The sequence below is a fragment of the Haliotis rufescens genome, unplaced genomic scaffold (genome assembly GCF_023055435.1).
Source record: "Haliotis rufescens isolate VD_foot unplaced genomic scaffold, xgHalRufe1.0.p SCAF_7, whole genome shotgun sequence".
Classification (NCBI taxonomy): Eukaryota; Metazoa; Mollusca; class Gastropoda; order Lepetellida; family Haliotidae; genus Haliotis; species Haliotis rufescens.
In genome coordinates this window covers 47,789,049-47,805,790 of record NW_025964361.1, presented here as the reverse complement: position 1 = coordinate 47,805,790, position 16,742 = coordinate 47,789,049, and the positions used below count along the sequence as shown (strand labels likewise).

General features: G+C 43.0%; 1 protein-coding gene across 1 annotated transcript in view; it reads right to left on the bottom strand.

The window, feature by feature from the left end:
* Positions 1-1,226: 1,226 nt before the first annotated feature.
* LOC124143695 (beta-alanine-activating enzyme-like) overlaps positions 1,227-16,742 on the bottom strand; it is a 43,159-nt gene continuing 27,643 nt past the window's right edge. Inside the window, exons 11-17 of the mRNA XM_046512749.2 lie at positions 16,043-16,146; positions 14,338-15,506; positions 13,707-13,858; positions 12,792-12,955; positions 11,377-11,502; positions 7,015-7,146; positions 1,227-6,411 (exon numbers count right to left, since the gene is read on the bottom strand). Coding sequence (XP_046368705.2) covers positions 4,900-6,411; positions 7,015-7,146; positions 11,377-11,502; positions 12,792-12,955; positions 13,707-13,858; positions 14,338-15,506; positions 16,043-16,146 — 3,359 coding nt within the window. The 3' untranslated portion in view covers positions 1,227-4,899. The remainder of the gene's footprint in view (positions 6,412-7,014; positions 7,147-11,376; positions 11,503-12,791; positions 12,956-13,706; positions 13,859-14,337; positions 15,507-16,042; positions 16,147-16,742) is intronic.

Genomic DNA, 16,742 nt, shown 5'->3' with positions numbered 1-16,742 from the left:
CATTGAACCCATGTCGGGAATCGAACCCGGGTTCTGGCGAACGCTTTAACCACTAGGCTACCCGACCGCCCCGTGTCGGCAAGAACGAGCACACCATCAGGTGTAACAGTTGTGGGCAGTGATAACACAGGATTTGGATCGTTCGGCTTAAGCCTCCATGATGGAATGGATTTTTTGCTTTTTATTTTGAATGGTGACGTCAGCCGGAAATTGATAACTTTCAACTAACTGATGTAATGTATAGTGTATGCTAATTGCATTAATATAAACAAATGGAATTTCAGTGAAGCTGCTTGTGTTGTTTGTTTTTGGATTGAAGGATTAGATACTGGTCGACTGTTTTTCTTGTTGTAAATAATCATGTCATGTGGTATGTCATGGTATGTCATAGTATCATGTTATGGTATGGTACCCATAACGATGAAGGACTTCAGCTGCAGAGAACAGGGGCGGCTCACTCAGCATTAAGACTGTAGAGTAGATACCTCTTATTTTAATTTGGAACCGAGCGCTTCTATCAGTAAGTCCCCTTTGTACACGTGTAGACTTTTCTATCACTATCATTGTCATTTGTACACGTGTAGACGTTTCTATCACTATCATTGTCATTTGTACACGTGTAGACGTTTCTATCACTATCATTGTCATTTGTATACGCGTAGACGTTTCTATCACTATCATTGTCATTTGTATACGTGTAGACGTTTCTATCAGAATCGTTGTCATTTGTATACGTGTAGACGTTTCTATCAGAATCGTTGTCATTTGTACACGTGTAGACGTTTCTATCACTAGCATTATCATTTGTATACGTGTAGACGTTTCTATCAGAATCGTTGTCATTTGTATACGTGTAGGCGTTTCTATCACTATCATTTGTACACGTGTAGACGTTTCTATCACTATCATTGTCATTTGTACACTTGTAGACGTTTCTATCACTATCATTGTCATTTGTATACGTGTAGACGTTTCTATCACTATCATTGTCATTTGTATACGTGTAGACGTTTCTATCACTATCATTGTCATTTGTATACGTGTAGACGTTTCTATCACTATCATTGTCATTTGTATACGTGTAGAAGCAATCAGATCCCGAATTGTGGCCTGTGGAGTGGAATGTTCACCCACTCTGCCTGCAGTGCTTGTGCCAACTGTCGGGGGTTCTGTGGTTGTTGCTGACATTGATCAAAAGTAATACCGGTAACGAGACAAACAAAAGGTAAATCTCCAATCTTTATTCTTAATAGTGTGCTAGTAATCGACACAGAATACAACACACAAGTCACAACAATTAGAAGCAAATGTATATATCTCGCGTATACATCAACACTGACAATATTCAACACCGGCAAGGCACTCCAGTTACATCACGGACGTCAGGTTTAAAGGGACTCTTTGACTCTCTTTCCAGAATGGGTTCTCCTAATACGGTATGTAGAAGAGTTGTCGTATGGGAGTAAAATATTTGAATGTAATGCGACCGGACAATCCGCATCCTAAAGATCAGGGTTACGTACCATAGACATGACATCGGCCATCCGTACAGTGTTTTTCCTCTTGTACGTGACGTGTCTCTAATATGGGTGAGTGAGTGAGCGAGTGAATTTATGCTTTACGTCACATCGGCAGTATTTCAGCCATACCGTGACGATCTCTAATATGGTTTCCAGTAAGCGGCGGGCATGTTGCCTTTAAATTACCCCTCCCTGGAAGAAATAAAAAACTTAGAAACGAAGGGTCCCGTTTTAGAACTTCCGGTCTTCAGCAACAGAAGAGTCCAAGGCTACGACCATACTGTGCTAGAAGCTTCCATGTGTATTATGCAACGGCGTAGTTGTTTAGCGCTGGGTCTCTTACCACCAGGACTCATACCTGCCGGGTTTGGAAGCTTGTTCAAATAAGCGCCTTGGTGCTTATTAGAGGAAATGCGATATGTGTATTTCCACACCCCGCAATGTACTGCTGTACTGTTTTCAAACAGTCCTTGATCTCCTGTTATCACAGATATAATAATAGAGAGTAAGTAAAGCATCGCTGCATGGTAGCACTATACAGCATGTACAGCATGTCTACACAAATAGGACTGATATGGCTGTTAAAAGGGGAACAAACCTATGTTAAAACGCAAACACCAAAAAATCAAATGAGCCACATGAAATAGTATAACATAAAGAATTCTAATAAATAGTGTTAGTTCTATTTGTGTTGTTACTATATTTCAATAAATCAAAGGACTTAACAATAAAGATTGATCATTAGTAACACGTTTTGGTGTCGTTTCTTCTAGGCTTTTGTAATACATGCTTCGGTACTGTGTTGATTGACCTTTGATCTATAGTGAAACCTGCGTGTGTAAATTGTCTTCGGTAAGCTTTTGGTTTGTGGCCATTTTGACTTTTTACAGTGGCCCTTTTGACTTTTTACAGTGGCCCTTCTGACCAATGTGTTTGAGGTCCTTTTGACCATAACCTGTGAAAAGGGCTATGCCGTTCACAATACACTATGAATCGTTGTGTCGTTGTACAAAACAACCCTAGCGCTACGACTGTCGTAAGTCTATGTTAAGGTTAGGAGTTACGATCACCTTAGCGGTAAGATCGCTTTGTACAACGGCACCCAGGTCAGTAAGATAATAGTGATGCTAAACACCAAAGAGATGACAAGAGCTTAAACCGGAACATGCTCAGTAAACATACGCTGATCCTGGTGTTGTTTTGAACAGTAGCCCAAGTCAGTTAAATGAAAACACTTATCTGAAAAACATAATTGTACTAGTATCCTTCTACATTATATTCCTTGCTAACTAAGACATGTATGATATTGCCTGCATACTTGACCTCCAGGTAGTCTTGTAAAACCGACTCCTACTGTGCCATATTGTGATGTAGGTCTGTACTATGGTGAAATGTTCTTAATTATGAAATGAAAGAGAGCGTGCCTTCCATTATGATTGCTTGAAAAACGTGTTTAAATGAAAATTAAAGCACGGAAATCTGGACTGTTCATGAATACTTGACAATTTTTTATTTTTTTTTCATAATCCCATTCAGCTTGGGAAAATGGTACCACATTAATTAAAAATGAAACTGGATCAATATTTATCAGAACAACTTTGATTTAGGGCTTTTTTTAGTTGTTTTTGTTGTTGCACATTCTGTTGACCAAGTGGGTATTGTTATCAGGGTCGGCATCTACGGCATGTATCCTGGCATCTTCCACTTCCAGGGTAACATCACAGCATTCCCGAAAGACATCATCTCTGTTCACTAAATGTGAGTAAGTGTGTAGGGTTTTATGCTGCTTTCAGCAATATTCCACCAATACTCCACCAATAACACCAGAAATGGGCTTCACACATTGTACCCATGTCGGGAATCAACCCAGGTCTTTGGCATGACGAGCGAACACTTTAACCACTCAACTACCCCACGCCCCTTCACAACTCAGAGCTTCACAAAAAAAGACATAGTTTGAGACTGAGTGAGTTGAGAGTGAGTGAGTTGAGTTTAAAGCCTCTTTAAAGTGTCAGTTTGATGTGGGAGAAAAGCCAAAGTGATGCAGGTCTCGGACATTTATCACTTTAGTGAAACCAGGAGCATGGATATGGTGCTGACAAACCTAGAAACATACTCGGGACGAACTGTTTGGTTTGAGAACACAAGGAGACACAATATTGTGAGTGAGTGAACGATTGAGTATGGTTTTACGCAGTTTTTAGCAATATTCCAGCAATATCACGGCAGGGGACACCATAAATGTTTTTCACACATTGTACCCATGTCGGGAATTGAACCCAGGTCTTCGACGTGATGTGCGAACACTTTAACCACTGGGCTACCCGACCGCCCCACAATATTGTGACTTTCACTTAGATGGAAGATCAATACATTCATTTCATCAGGACAACATAAAAGAATAAAATACATAAATAAATATGTCTGTAAAGAACTGCCCTATTTCATCATACAAGTATGAGTAATTGAGTATAGAAATAAAAGAATATCATAAAAGTGTTGATATGTTGTTTCATAACATGTATAATGGTAAATGCACCAATTGTCAATAATATTGCACTTTCTCTGCAAGTGATTGCTGCCATATGAATTTGTCTTCTCAGCATGTTGTAAATCAGATTTAGCTCATGCTACTTACACAACCTCAAATAACCACATTCAGGTTACCATGGTTACAGTGATCACATTTTGTATAATAGATATTTGTTATTGTCAAATGCCAGTTATTTGCTATCATAAGTATCACAAATATATATTTCATGTTCTACCCAAACGTATCTGTCAAATGCAAGACTCTAAAGATAATTGTTATTTCACGACCCTCAAGATAATTGTGATATTTCATGACCCTGTACCTGTCATGTGCTTGGTGACCTCCCTTGATTCTCCAGCCTGTTCACTGAATAATATATAAGGCTTAAAACATAAAAGAATTGGTTCTCAGGCAATGATTTTTGAAAAGATAGTGCAGGTGTGCGGGCGGTGTGTTTTCTTTCTTTTCCGCTTGTTCAAACGAGTATGTAACCAAATAAACAGTTGTGTACCATCAATCTGGGAAAGGGCCTCCATACATAAACAAGCATACAAACTCCTATTGCTGCCATGACCATAATACGATATGCGCAGCAAAGCAGTGCGCTTGTAAAGGGAAGAAATTGCGTGATATATTGGATCACATTGTTTTTAAGTATTAGGATTTTATAAAAAGAATTGAAAATGTAAATAAAATCAAAATGCAGACTTACTGATGATGTGGGCGGTGCCTGAGAACCAAGACTATTATTTTTTTATCAATCAATTTTGGTGAAAGATTTTGCACATATTGTCAATATCCTGATTCACTGCACTTGGACATCACCTGATACAGGCTGGACCGTTTCTAAATGTCAACAACAGTGAAACAATAAATGTTATTGTCTCTGCACCCAACCACCAACCGTCCATCGACCACGATGGGAGAGGAGAACACTTCTCCAGGCAAACATGTACTGGCCAGCTGCTGCCCAGTGGCCACACACAGAGCGGTCAGGTTGCCACTGGTAGAGGCCACATACACAACGGGGTGGACATCCTGCTGGGGTGCTGCTGAACCTTCTTGGGACCTACACGTCCTGCTGCAACATCCAGGACTGATGCTCACAGGAACAGGAACAGCATATCCACAGCATTCCCTTGTGATGGTCCTCCTGGCAGATTCATCGGACAAGGATGTGTCAAAGACAGGATCAAACATCTCTGGTAAGGATGAATCAAGGACAGGACCAGAGCTTGACAACTCTGGTAAGGATTCTGAAGAGCCTTGAGAACCTTGACAATGACATGGATGTTTTGGGACTCGGACATGGGTACACAGAGAGTTGGGTTCACATGGAATGTTTTCTGTCTGGGCTTGTCGTGTTGTATCATCATGAACTGTGGTATTTGAGTCTGAAGGCAGCTGTCCTTTTGGAAGACATTTCAAATGCTGATCAATAGTACCTGATATTTGTTGAGAGGTAGGTGGGGTAGTTTGGTTATTGTGGATATGACTTCCATCAAGACAAAGATTCAGTCCAGAACCTTTCCCTTCAGAATAAGCTGCTGTATCTGATATGTCCACAGACATTGAGGAAGGTTGAGGGGACAATGCTGTATCTGGTACAATGACAACAGGTGGGTGGAGCTTTGAGGAAATATCCAGACTTAGGTTTTGACACGAAGCTGATGATGAGTTTGTACATGGTTCAGGAACCTGTTGATTACCAGCATGAAACAAATCACGTTTATACACCGGGACTTTAAAATGAGAAGCGTTGTCAATGTGAAATCTCTGTTTCTTGACACAAGGTTCTTCCATCATGCTGAGGAAAGTCTTGTGCTTTCCAGAACTACATGTAACACAGTTCATAGAGCTGATCCTGGAGACATTGTACAAACCCTTTTTATGTAGCATTAGCTTACAGTCATTACGTTTGTCTCCATGAAGTGAACATTTACACATTTGTCTCAGCTTGTGATCTACCAAAAGTTGTTTGACAGAATCTGCCAGTTTTAAATCCGAGCTGAAAGTCATATGATGTGTAGCTGAGGGTAAAGCTATACCATTAGACAGCTCTGTCTGATAATGAAGTTCTTCTTCCAAGGACGTCCCCCAGGAGGCAAGCCCTCCATTCCTGTGCCGCCACTCCTGTGTGGCTCCCTGGTGCCAGACAAACGGTGTGGTGTATACGGCTGAGTCTGCCGCCCAGCGCCATAGCTTCTGCCCGGTCATTGTGAGGCAGTACAGGTGCTTGTCATGGGAGCCCACTAGCACCACATCCTCAGGTTCAGTTGAGGTACACGTAGAGACTTGGGGTGGAGTTATGATCAGCGGTGAGGAAAATACTGGGCCATCAGTGGAGAAAGTCCAAATCTGTGGCAACAACAAAGTCACTATCTTCACTATCAGTACACTTAAAGGTGTACACACATATTTGTCATTAATGCATATGGTGTAATTTGGTGTAATTGTTAACTGTGTCATTGTAAGTTAGCATGACATTTGCATTATCGACCCAGCCTTATTAAGTTTAAGGATCCATAGTCCTTATATTGCATTTAATCAATGCACATAATAGTCAACTGCACATGCCTTGTAGCTAATTATATATTCAACAGTTCATAATATATATTTTAAATTAGTTGGTTGGTTGGTTTGTTGTTTAACGCCACACTCAGCAATATTCCAGCTATATGACGGCGGTCTGTAAATAATCGAGTCTGGACCAGACAATCCAGTGATTAATATTATGACCATCGATCCACACAATTGGGATCGATGACATGCATCAACCAAGTCAGCGGGCCTGACCACCCGATCCCATTAGTCGCCTTTTACGACAAGCATAGTCACCTTTTATGGCAAGCATGGGTTGCTGAAGACCTATTCTACCCCGGAATCTTCACGGGTTATTTTAAATTAATATTTCAATAAGAAATCACTATTACATTCAGGATAATATTTCACAATTGTTACCTTGTCACCCTGATGGTTGAAACACAATATGCTACCATCCACACAACCAACTATAACACTATTGTGGTTCTCAGCTGGAGAGGAGAAGACAGGTTTTGTTGTATCTCGGGACCACAGCACATCACCGGTATCCTGTTCAGAAAAAATTAATATGTCAGAAAGCATACATCAAAACAATTCCAAGCTTGCTTTGAAGATATTAAATTATTCTGTCTTTACATAGAGATAGAATAACAGAATCATGAGAATAACACAGGTGGAGGATAAGACAGGGTTAGGTGGAAGATAAGACAGGGTTAGGTGGAGGATAAGACAGGGTTAGGTGGAGGATAAGACAGGGTTAGGTGGAGGATAAGACAGGATAAGGTGGAGGATAAGACAGGGTTAGGTGGAGGATAAGACAGGGTTAGGTGGAGGATAAGACTGGGTTAGGTGGAGGATAAGACTGGGTTAGGTGGAGGATAAGACAGGGTTAGGTGGAGGATAAGACAGGGTTAGGTGGAGGATAAGACATGGTTAGGTGGAGGATAAGACTGGGTTAGGTGGAGGATAAGACTGGGTTAGGTGGAAGATAACACTGGGTTAGGTGGAGGATAAGACAGGGTTAGGTGGAGGATAAGACATGGTTAGGTGGAGGATAAGACTGGGTTAGGTGGAGGATAAGACAGGGTTAGGTGGAGGATAAGACAGGGTTAGGTGGAGGATAAGACATGGTTAGGTGGAGGATAAGACTGGGTTAGGTGGAGGATAAGACTGGGTTAGGTGGAAGATAACACTGGGTTAGGTGGAGGATAAGACAGGGTTAGGTGGAGGATAAGACATGGTTAGGTGGAGGATAAGACTGGGTTAGGTGGAGGATAAGACTGGGTTAGGTGGAGGATAAGACAGGATAAGGTGGAGGATAAGACAGGGTTAGGTGGAGGATAAGACAGGGTTAGGTGGAGGATAAGACAGGATAAGGTGGAGGATAAGACAGGGTTAGGTGGAGGATAAGACTGGGTTAGGTGGAGGATAAGACTGGGTTAGGTGGAGGATAAGACAGGGTTAGGTGGAGGATAAGGTGGAGGATAAGACAGGATAAGGTGGAGGATAAGACTGGGTTAGGTGGAGGATAAGACTGGGTTAGGTGGAAGATAACACTGGGTTAGGTGGAGGATAAGACTGGGTTAGGTGGAAGATAACACTGAGTTAGGTGGAGGATAAGACTGGGTTAGGTGGAGGATAAGACTGGGTTAGGTGGAAGATAACACTGAGTTGGGTGGAGGATAAGACTGGGTTAGGTGGAGGATAAGACTGGGTTAGGTGGAGGATAAGACAGGGTTAGGTGGAGGATAAGACTGGGTTAGGTGGAAGATAACACTGGGTTAGGTGGAGGATAAGACTGGGTTAGGTGGAAGATAACACTGAGTTAGGTGGAGGATAAGACAGGGTTAGGTGGAGGATAAGACTGGGTTAGGTGGAAGATAACACTGAGTTAGGTGGAGGATAAGACTGGGTTAGGTGGAGGATAAGACTGGGTTAGGTGGAAGATAACACTGAGTTAGGTGGAGGATAAGACTGGGTTAGGTGGAGGATAAGACTGGGTTAGGTGGAGGATAAGACAGGGTTAGGTGGAGGAAAAGACTGGGTTAGGTGGAGGATAAGACATGGTTAGGTGGAGGAAAAGACTGGGTTAGGTGGAAGATAACACTGAGTTAGGTGGAGGATAAGACAGGGTTAGGTGGAGGATAAGACTGGGTTAGGTGGAGGATAAGACAGGGTTAGGTGGAGGATAAGACATGGTTAGGTGGAGGAAAAGACTGGGTTAGGTGGAGGATAAGACAGGGTTAGGTGGAGGATAAGACAGGATTAGGTGGAGGATAAGACAGGGTTAGGTGGAGGATAAGAAGGGGTTAGGTGGAGGATAAGTCAGGGTTACGGAAAGGATAAGACAGGGTTAGGTGGAGGATAAGACAGGGCTAGGTGTAGAATAAGACAGGGTTAGGTGGAGGATAAGACAGGGTTAGGTGGAGGATAAGACTGGGTTAGGTGGAAGATAACACTGAGTTAGGTGGAGGATAAGACTGGGTTAGGTGGAGGATAAGACTGGGTTAGGTGGAAGATAACACTGAGTTAGGTGGAGGATAAGACTGGGTTAGGTGGAGGATAAGACTGGGTTAGGTGGAGGATAAGACAGGGTTAGGTGGAGGAAAAGACTGGGTTAGGTGGAGGATAAGACATGGTTAGGTGGAGGAAAAGACTGGGTTAGGTGGAAGATAACACTGAGTTAGGTGGAGGATAAGACAGGGTTAGGTGGAGGATAAGACTGGGTTAGGTGGAGGATAAGACAGGGTTAGGTGGAGGATAAGACATGGTTAGGTGGAGGAAAAGACTGGGTTAGGTGGAGGATAAGACAGGGTTAGGTGGAGGATAAGACAGGATTAGGTGGAGGATAAGACAGGGTTAGGTGGAGGATAAGAAGGGGTTAGGTGGAGGATAAGTCAGGGTTACGGAAAGGATAAGACAGGGTTAGGTGGAGGATAAGACAGGGCTTGGTGTAGAATAAGACAGGGTTAAGTGGAGGATAAGACAGGGTTACTGGGAGGATAAGACTGGGTTAGGTGGAGGATAAGACAGGGTTACAGAAAGGATAAGACAGGGTTAGGTGGAGGATAAGACAGGGTTACGGAAAGGATAAGACAGGGTTAGGTGGAGGATAAGACAGGGTTAGGTGTAGAATAAGACAGGGTAAAGTGGAGGATAAGACAGGGTTACTGGGAGGATAAGACAGGGTTAGGTTGAGGATAAGACAGGGTTACGGAAAGGATAAGACAGGGTTAGGTGGAGGATAAGACTGGGTTAGGTGGAAGATAACACTGAGTTAGGTGGAGGATAAGACTGGGTTAGGTGGAGGATAAGACTGGGTTAGGTGGAGGATAAGACAGGGTTAGGTGGAGGATAAGACATGGTTAGGTGGAGGAAAAGACTGGGTTAGGTGGAGGATAAGACAGGATAAGGTGGAGGATAAGACAGGGTTAGGTGGAGGATAAGACTGGGTTAGGTGGAGGATAAGACTGGGTTAGGTGGAGGATAAGACAGGGTTAGGTGGAGGATAAGACAGGATAAGGGTGGAGGATAAGACAGGATAAGGTGGAGGATAAGACTGGGTTAGGTGGAGGATAAGACAGGGTTAGGTGGAAGATAACACTGGGTTAGGTGGAGGATAAGACTGGGTTAGGTGGAAGATAACACTGGGTTAGGTGGAGGATAAGACAGGGTTAGGTGGAGGATAAGACTGGGTTAGGTGAAAGATAACACTGGGTTAGGTGGAGGATAAGACTGGGTTAGGTGGAAGATAACACTGAGTTAGGTGGAGGATAAGACAGGGTTAGGTGGAGGATAAGACTGGGTTAGGTGGAGGATAAGACAGGGTTAGGTGGAGGATAAGACATGGTTAGGTGGAGGAAAAGACTGGGTTAGGTGGAGGATAAGACAGGGTTAGGTGGAGGATAAGACAGGATTAGGTGGAGGATAAGACAGGGTTAGGTGGAGGATAAGAAGGGGTTAGGTGGAGGATAAGTCAGGGTTACGGAAAGGATAAGACAGGGTTAGGTGGAGGATAAGACAGGGTTAGGTGTAGAATAAGACAGGGTTAAGTGGAGGATAAGACAGGGTTACTGGGAGGATAAGACTGGGTTAGGTGGAGGATAAGACAGGGTTACAGAAAGGATAAGACAGGGTTAGGTTGAGGATAAGACAGGGTTACGGAAAGGATAAGACAGGGTTAGGTGGAGGATAAGACAGGGTTAGGTGTAGAATAAGACAGGGTTAAGTGGAGGATAAGACAGGGTTACTGGGAGGATAAGACAGGGTTAGGTTGAGGATAAGACAGGGTTACGGAAAGGATAAGACAGGGTTAGGTTGAGGTTAAGACAGGGTTAGGTGTAGGATAAGACTGGGTTACTGGGAGGATAAGACAGGGTTACTGGGAGGAAAAGACAGGGTTACTGGGAGGATAAGACTGGGTTAGGTGTAGGATAAGGCTGGGTTAGGTTGAGGATAAGACAGGGTTAGGTTGAGGATAAGACAGGGTAACGGGGAGGGGGGGGGGGATGACATGACAGTAGCTGGTGTTAGAACTGAGGATCAGGTGTGGGATAACAAAATCAGCTGAGGGATAACACAGGATCAGATGTAGGATAACACATTAGCAGGTGTGGGATAACAGAGGATCAGAATTGGGATATCAAAGTCAGGTGGAGGATAACAGGGTTAAGCGTAGGATAATAATGGGACAGGCTTGGGATAACACAAGGTTAGTTGAGGTATTACACAGTTAAATGTTGGATAACAAAAGTTCATGTTTAAGATAACTATGCTCACAGGGTTGACAGCATGTAGGTTTGAGCCGAGGGTGCCCACATAGACATGGCGACGATGGCGACTGACACACGGAGAGGAAAATACACTTCCGGCACCGAGAGCCTGCCTCCAGACACACCTCTGCCTCTACAACATCATACAAAATATACAATGATCAGAAGAGACAGCTTATTTTTTCAGTGAATATAATGAATTTGTTTGATTGTAGTACATGGATTCCAGAGACTATATACCGAGGGACGGGCCTCGGGGCTGATTGGAGACGATCACTGCTGTGCATGACCAAGTGTCACTTTCATGCGACATCGCATCACATCCCATTGTTCTATCATACAAAAATAAAATAGTGGCCTACGAGAAATTCACAATTTATCCATTTTCCAGTACAAATTATTCCATTAAATATGAAACAAAGTCCTCAGATACTGGAGTCAGTCGGAAGATTTATTATATTTTTTGTAGTGGCATAATTTTTTTTTCGTTATTTATTTGGGTGTTTTGTAAAGACCGTCCATCAGAGGGTATCACTTAAATTATTACCTCACTTCAAACTTCATTATCCTACATCTTACATGCACATGTTTCTTGGACAAACATCGTTTAAATTAAATTCAAGTACATTTTAACATTTGACCATTATTTTGTGCATGCAGCCATGCTAAAAAATATTTATAAAGTTTCTTTCTGATTTTTTGCGAATTTTAGACTTAAAAAAATAAAAGAATGAATTGGTTCTCAGGCAATGTCTTTTGTAAATATAGTGCGAGAGGGCGGCCTCTTTTTTTTCTTTTTTTTAGTTCAAACTAGTATGTAACCAAATAAACAGTGTAACCAGATAAACAGTTGTGTACAATCAACCTGGGAAAGGGCCTCCCTAGAAAATGTATTCCTTGATGAGTAAAATACTGGAATACAGTATTTGAATACCATTGGATTTGGAATATTTAAGGATTTTTTTAAAAAAAATTTAAAATGGAAATAAAAACAAAATGTGCGGCAAACTTTATGATGATGTGGGCGGTGTCTGAGAACCAAGACTACTTTTTTTTAGCCTTAGAAAATAGCATCAAATATTTCACTGGATTGTCTTGTCCAGACTCAATTATTTACAGACCGCCGTCATATACACGTAGCTGGAAACCAAACTCAGCAATCAAGCAGTTCGTAGGATTGTTTACTAGACGAAGGGAGTCCTCAGGTAAGAGCATCTGCACATGTGTGGTGCATCTTGACCGCTGACGGAGAAAAGAAGCAGGGTGTCTCAATGTACCCGTTACACTCACAGTCGTGGCAGTGATTGTAATGATACTCTACTGCCGAGGCCTGTCCCTCGGTTTATGGTCTCTGATTAATGCCAACATGTGCAGGTGAGGTATACGTCTGGGTGTAAAATGTTTCATCTTCTGAAATCTTACATAGATATCCACTGAATGCAGACAGCCATCATGTGAGCCAATGATGATATGCGAGGTGATGGGGTCAAGGGTTGGAGAGCTCTTGACACAGCCATGTGTTTTATATATCCACTTGATGTCTCCTGACACTGCACAGAGGACGTACACACAGTTGTCATAGCAACCTACAACATACAAAGTTGCCATGGTTAAAACAGTTCTCTTTAAAGGTCAGTTTCATGGGGCTATACTAGTGACAGTTAAGTGAGTTGGGTTTAACACTGTTTTGAACAGTATTCCAGTTATATCACAGCATGTCAGCTTAATGTGGGAGGAAAGCCCTAAGTGATGCAGGTCTCAGACGTTTACCACTTCGGTGAAACCCACGACCAAGGGTGCTGCGACACATTCAGTGTATCGCTAACTTGTGGTTGGTGATTCTGAGATATGGGGATCATTTGAAGCAGAAACATCTTTGGCACGATCATAAATATGACCACTATATTTGCAAAAATGTGTAAACTCAATTCTAAATGGACCATTTGTGACTTTCAGGCTCAGTAAATTGAGACGCATAAGGAAACAAAGATCATGACGTTTACATTCAATAATAGAAGCAGCTGTCCAAGACAAGTGAACTGTTTTTGAGACAGTCAGTGACTCCCATAATTATGTTTCATAAACTCATCCACATCAAAACGCCTGATGTCCCACTGAGTGTAAATATGATGCGGCAATCAATAAATTATTGTGTGATTCCCGCACGGCCGTGGCTCGGCAGAACACTGGATGCTTGTGGATCATAGCTGAAACTACCAGTGTTTAACATGCCTACTTATTGGGTACCGGTACCTGGAATTAGCCTTGTCATTGCAATGAAACTGACCAAGATATTACTCATATTACTCATTCAATTGAATCTGTGTCTCCACCTACCTACGACAACCCATCGCCCACACTGACTGAGGCAGGCTGAAGACTCCACACGGTCACCGAGTCTCTTCCTCCACAACTCACAACCAGTTTTCAGGTCAATAGCACACATGAGATGGGAGTGGGAACCGATGTACACAACATGGCTGCCAGTGCTGGAACAGATGGTATCACTAAGTCCTGAGAAACTCAAAGAAGTATGTACATAAAATATCATATATCTGTTCCTTTCTGCAGAGAACATATTTCTCTGCAAACTACCCAACATCAGAGCACAGGATTAATGTAGCCAGAAGACTAAACAGAAGACCTGTTTCAAGCTAAACCAATAACTGTTTTCTTGTTTGACAGTTTTCTTGGTCAAAATGCCATTTAAAAACATTCAAAAGTCGTCATGCTGCATCGCCTGTATTAACACAAGTGGTGTCACCCGATATTGACATTGTTAATTGAGTTGTTACACCACCCCTCTTTCAGAGTGTGTCGCTGTCTCCTGTTACAAGATATGGGTTTTGTCACTGAATTTGTCATGATAAAACATTGATCAGATGAAAGACAAAATATGTTGGGAGTGAGTCTACCCCACCATCCTTATGAAATCAAAATGACAATAAATGTCATAATTAGGCCTCACCTGCTGACTGCCACCAGAGGCGAGGCATCCACACACTTCTCAGTGTCATACTTCCAGCACAGGGACATTGACACACAATCCTGATCAACTCCTGGATGACTTGAGTCGACTCTGTTCATCAACACCCGATCCCATTCCACTCCTGTAGGCCTTGACACATAACACTGCTCAAAATCTTCTGGACTCGATACACGGTCCTGCTGGACATCTGCTTGACTCGATACACGATCCTGCTGGACATCTGCTTTACTCGATACACGATCCTGCTGGACATCTGCTTTACTCGATACACGATCCTGCTGGACATCTGCTCGACTCAATACACGATCCTGCTGGACATCTGCTCGACTCAATAGACGATCCTGCTCGAAATCTGCTTGACTCGATACACGATCCTGCTGGATATCTGTAGCACCTGGGTCTACACTGGCCATTGATAGCCTAACTGTTCCCTGATATTTACTGCCTCGGGAAACAGACCCAGCAAATTTACAACACATATGCTCTGTCCAACATCCTTCAAGTTTCATCTGTGTTTTTGAGCCATCATGGACATCTTCAGTAATATCAGCTGATACAGGCTCGCTCACAACAGGATGAGCAGATGTTGCTGGAACAGGTTCAGGGTCCTGACTCTTCCCGTCCCCAGATACAGCAGCTGCATCTTGGCTCTGGATGGTTGCTGGAACAGGTTCAGGGTCCTCCCTCTTCCCCTCCCAAGATACAGCAGCTGCATCTTGGCTCTGGATGGTTGCTGGCACAGGTTCAGGGTCCTGACTCTTCCCATCCCCAGATACAGCAGCTGCATCTTGGCTCTGGATGGTTGCTGGCACAGGTTCAGGGTCCTGACTCTTCCCGTCCCCAGATACAGCAGCTGCATCTTGGCTCTGGATGGTGGCTGGCACAGGTTCAGGGTCCTCACTCTTCCCATCCCCAGATACAGCAGCTGCATCTTGGCTCTGGACGCTTGCCATCACCCCCTGGACATGCTGGACAAAGTCAAGGAAAGTCTTATTGAGGACAGTGTCCAGAAGCAAGGAGCCATGATGCCCGAGTTGATCCTCCACCATGTTGACCAGACTGACAGCCTGGAGGGAGTTTCCACCCAGAGCTAGAAACTCATCCATGTCCAGGATATCTCTACTGTTTCCTGATGGATGAAGATGGTCCTGGAGCCAGAAAAAGACTTTTAAATCACATTCCTTTCACTGGACATTTTCTGTTTTTCTTAAGAATGAAAACAAAATTTCCTAAAATATTACTTGAAGGTAATATAATATTTCATGAAAAGTAAACCATTTCACAGTTAAATACTTGGCCTATTGCAAGTTCTGACAGCCTGATCAAGAATTAAATCACTTTTTGCAAAATTGAATGTGGTCATTTTGACACCCGCAACATGTACACGAAATTGACACGGCTTTTTGGATGCTGTACAATAGAAGTGATCTCCTGACTTCAATAAAGATAGATGTATTTTTAATGCTGATTATTTATGAACACATACACATATTATCCCATCATATTCAGCACTTGTAACTCGTCTTATAGTAACTTCTGTCCACAAAGGTTGTTTTTTTCAAATTTGAGTCTTTCAATACTTGCTAAAATTTTGCTCTAAAATACTTTAATGATGTGTTTGGGAAGAGCTGGACTTTGTTTTGATTGTGACACAGGCCCACGACAAGCCCCAGTGTTTCCCCACCTGCCAGAGACTGGTACACCAGCGTCGGACATCCAGCGGCAGTGTGGGCGACCTCCTGACCACCTCCTCCCACAGCGTCGCCAGCAGCTTCGTGTCAGTCTTCCCTAACAAATAACAACAGAATGTCACAATGTGTGATGCCTATTACTCCGTGACTATAGTGTGTATTCACCTGGCCATGGTTTTAAGTTCCTAAGCCAACAATGAAGAAAAGTTTGCTTCAAGTTTCCTGCAGGTGCACTGAAAACAAGTTGGGTGTTGGATTCAACACCAACTTTAACAGTGTGTCAGTTTTATCACAGTGTGTCAGCTTGGCGCAAGAGGACAGCCTGAAGTGATCCAGGTCATAGAGGTTTACCACTTTGGTGAAACACATGAACATCGGTATGACACACGGGTATGGTGTACAGGTATGGTGTACAGGTATGGTGTACAGGTATGGTGGACCGATGTGGTGGATAAGTATGGTGGATAGGTATGGTGGACCGATGTGGTGGACAGGTATGGTGGACCGATGTGGTGGACAGGTATGGTGGACCGATGTGGTGGATAAGTATGGTGGATAGGTATGGTGGACCAATGTGGTGGACAGGTATAGTGGACCAATGTGGTGGACAGGTATGGTGGACCGATGTGGTGGATAAGTATGGTGGATAGGTATGGTGGACCAATGTGGTGGACAGGTATAGTGGACCAATGT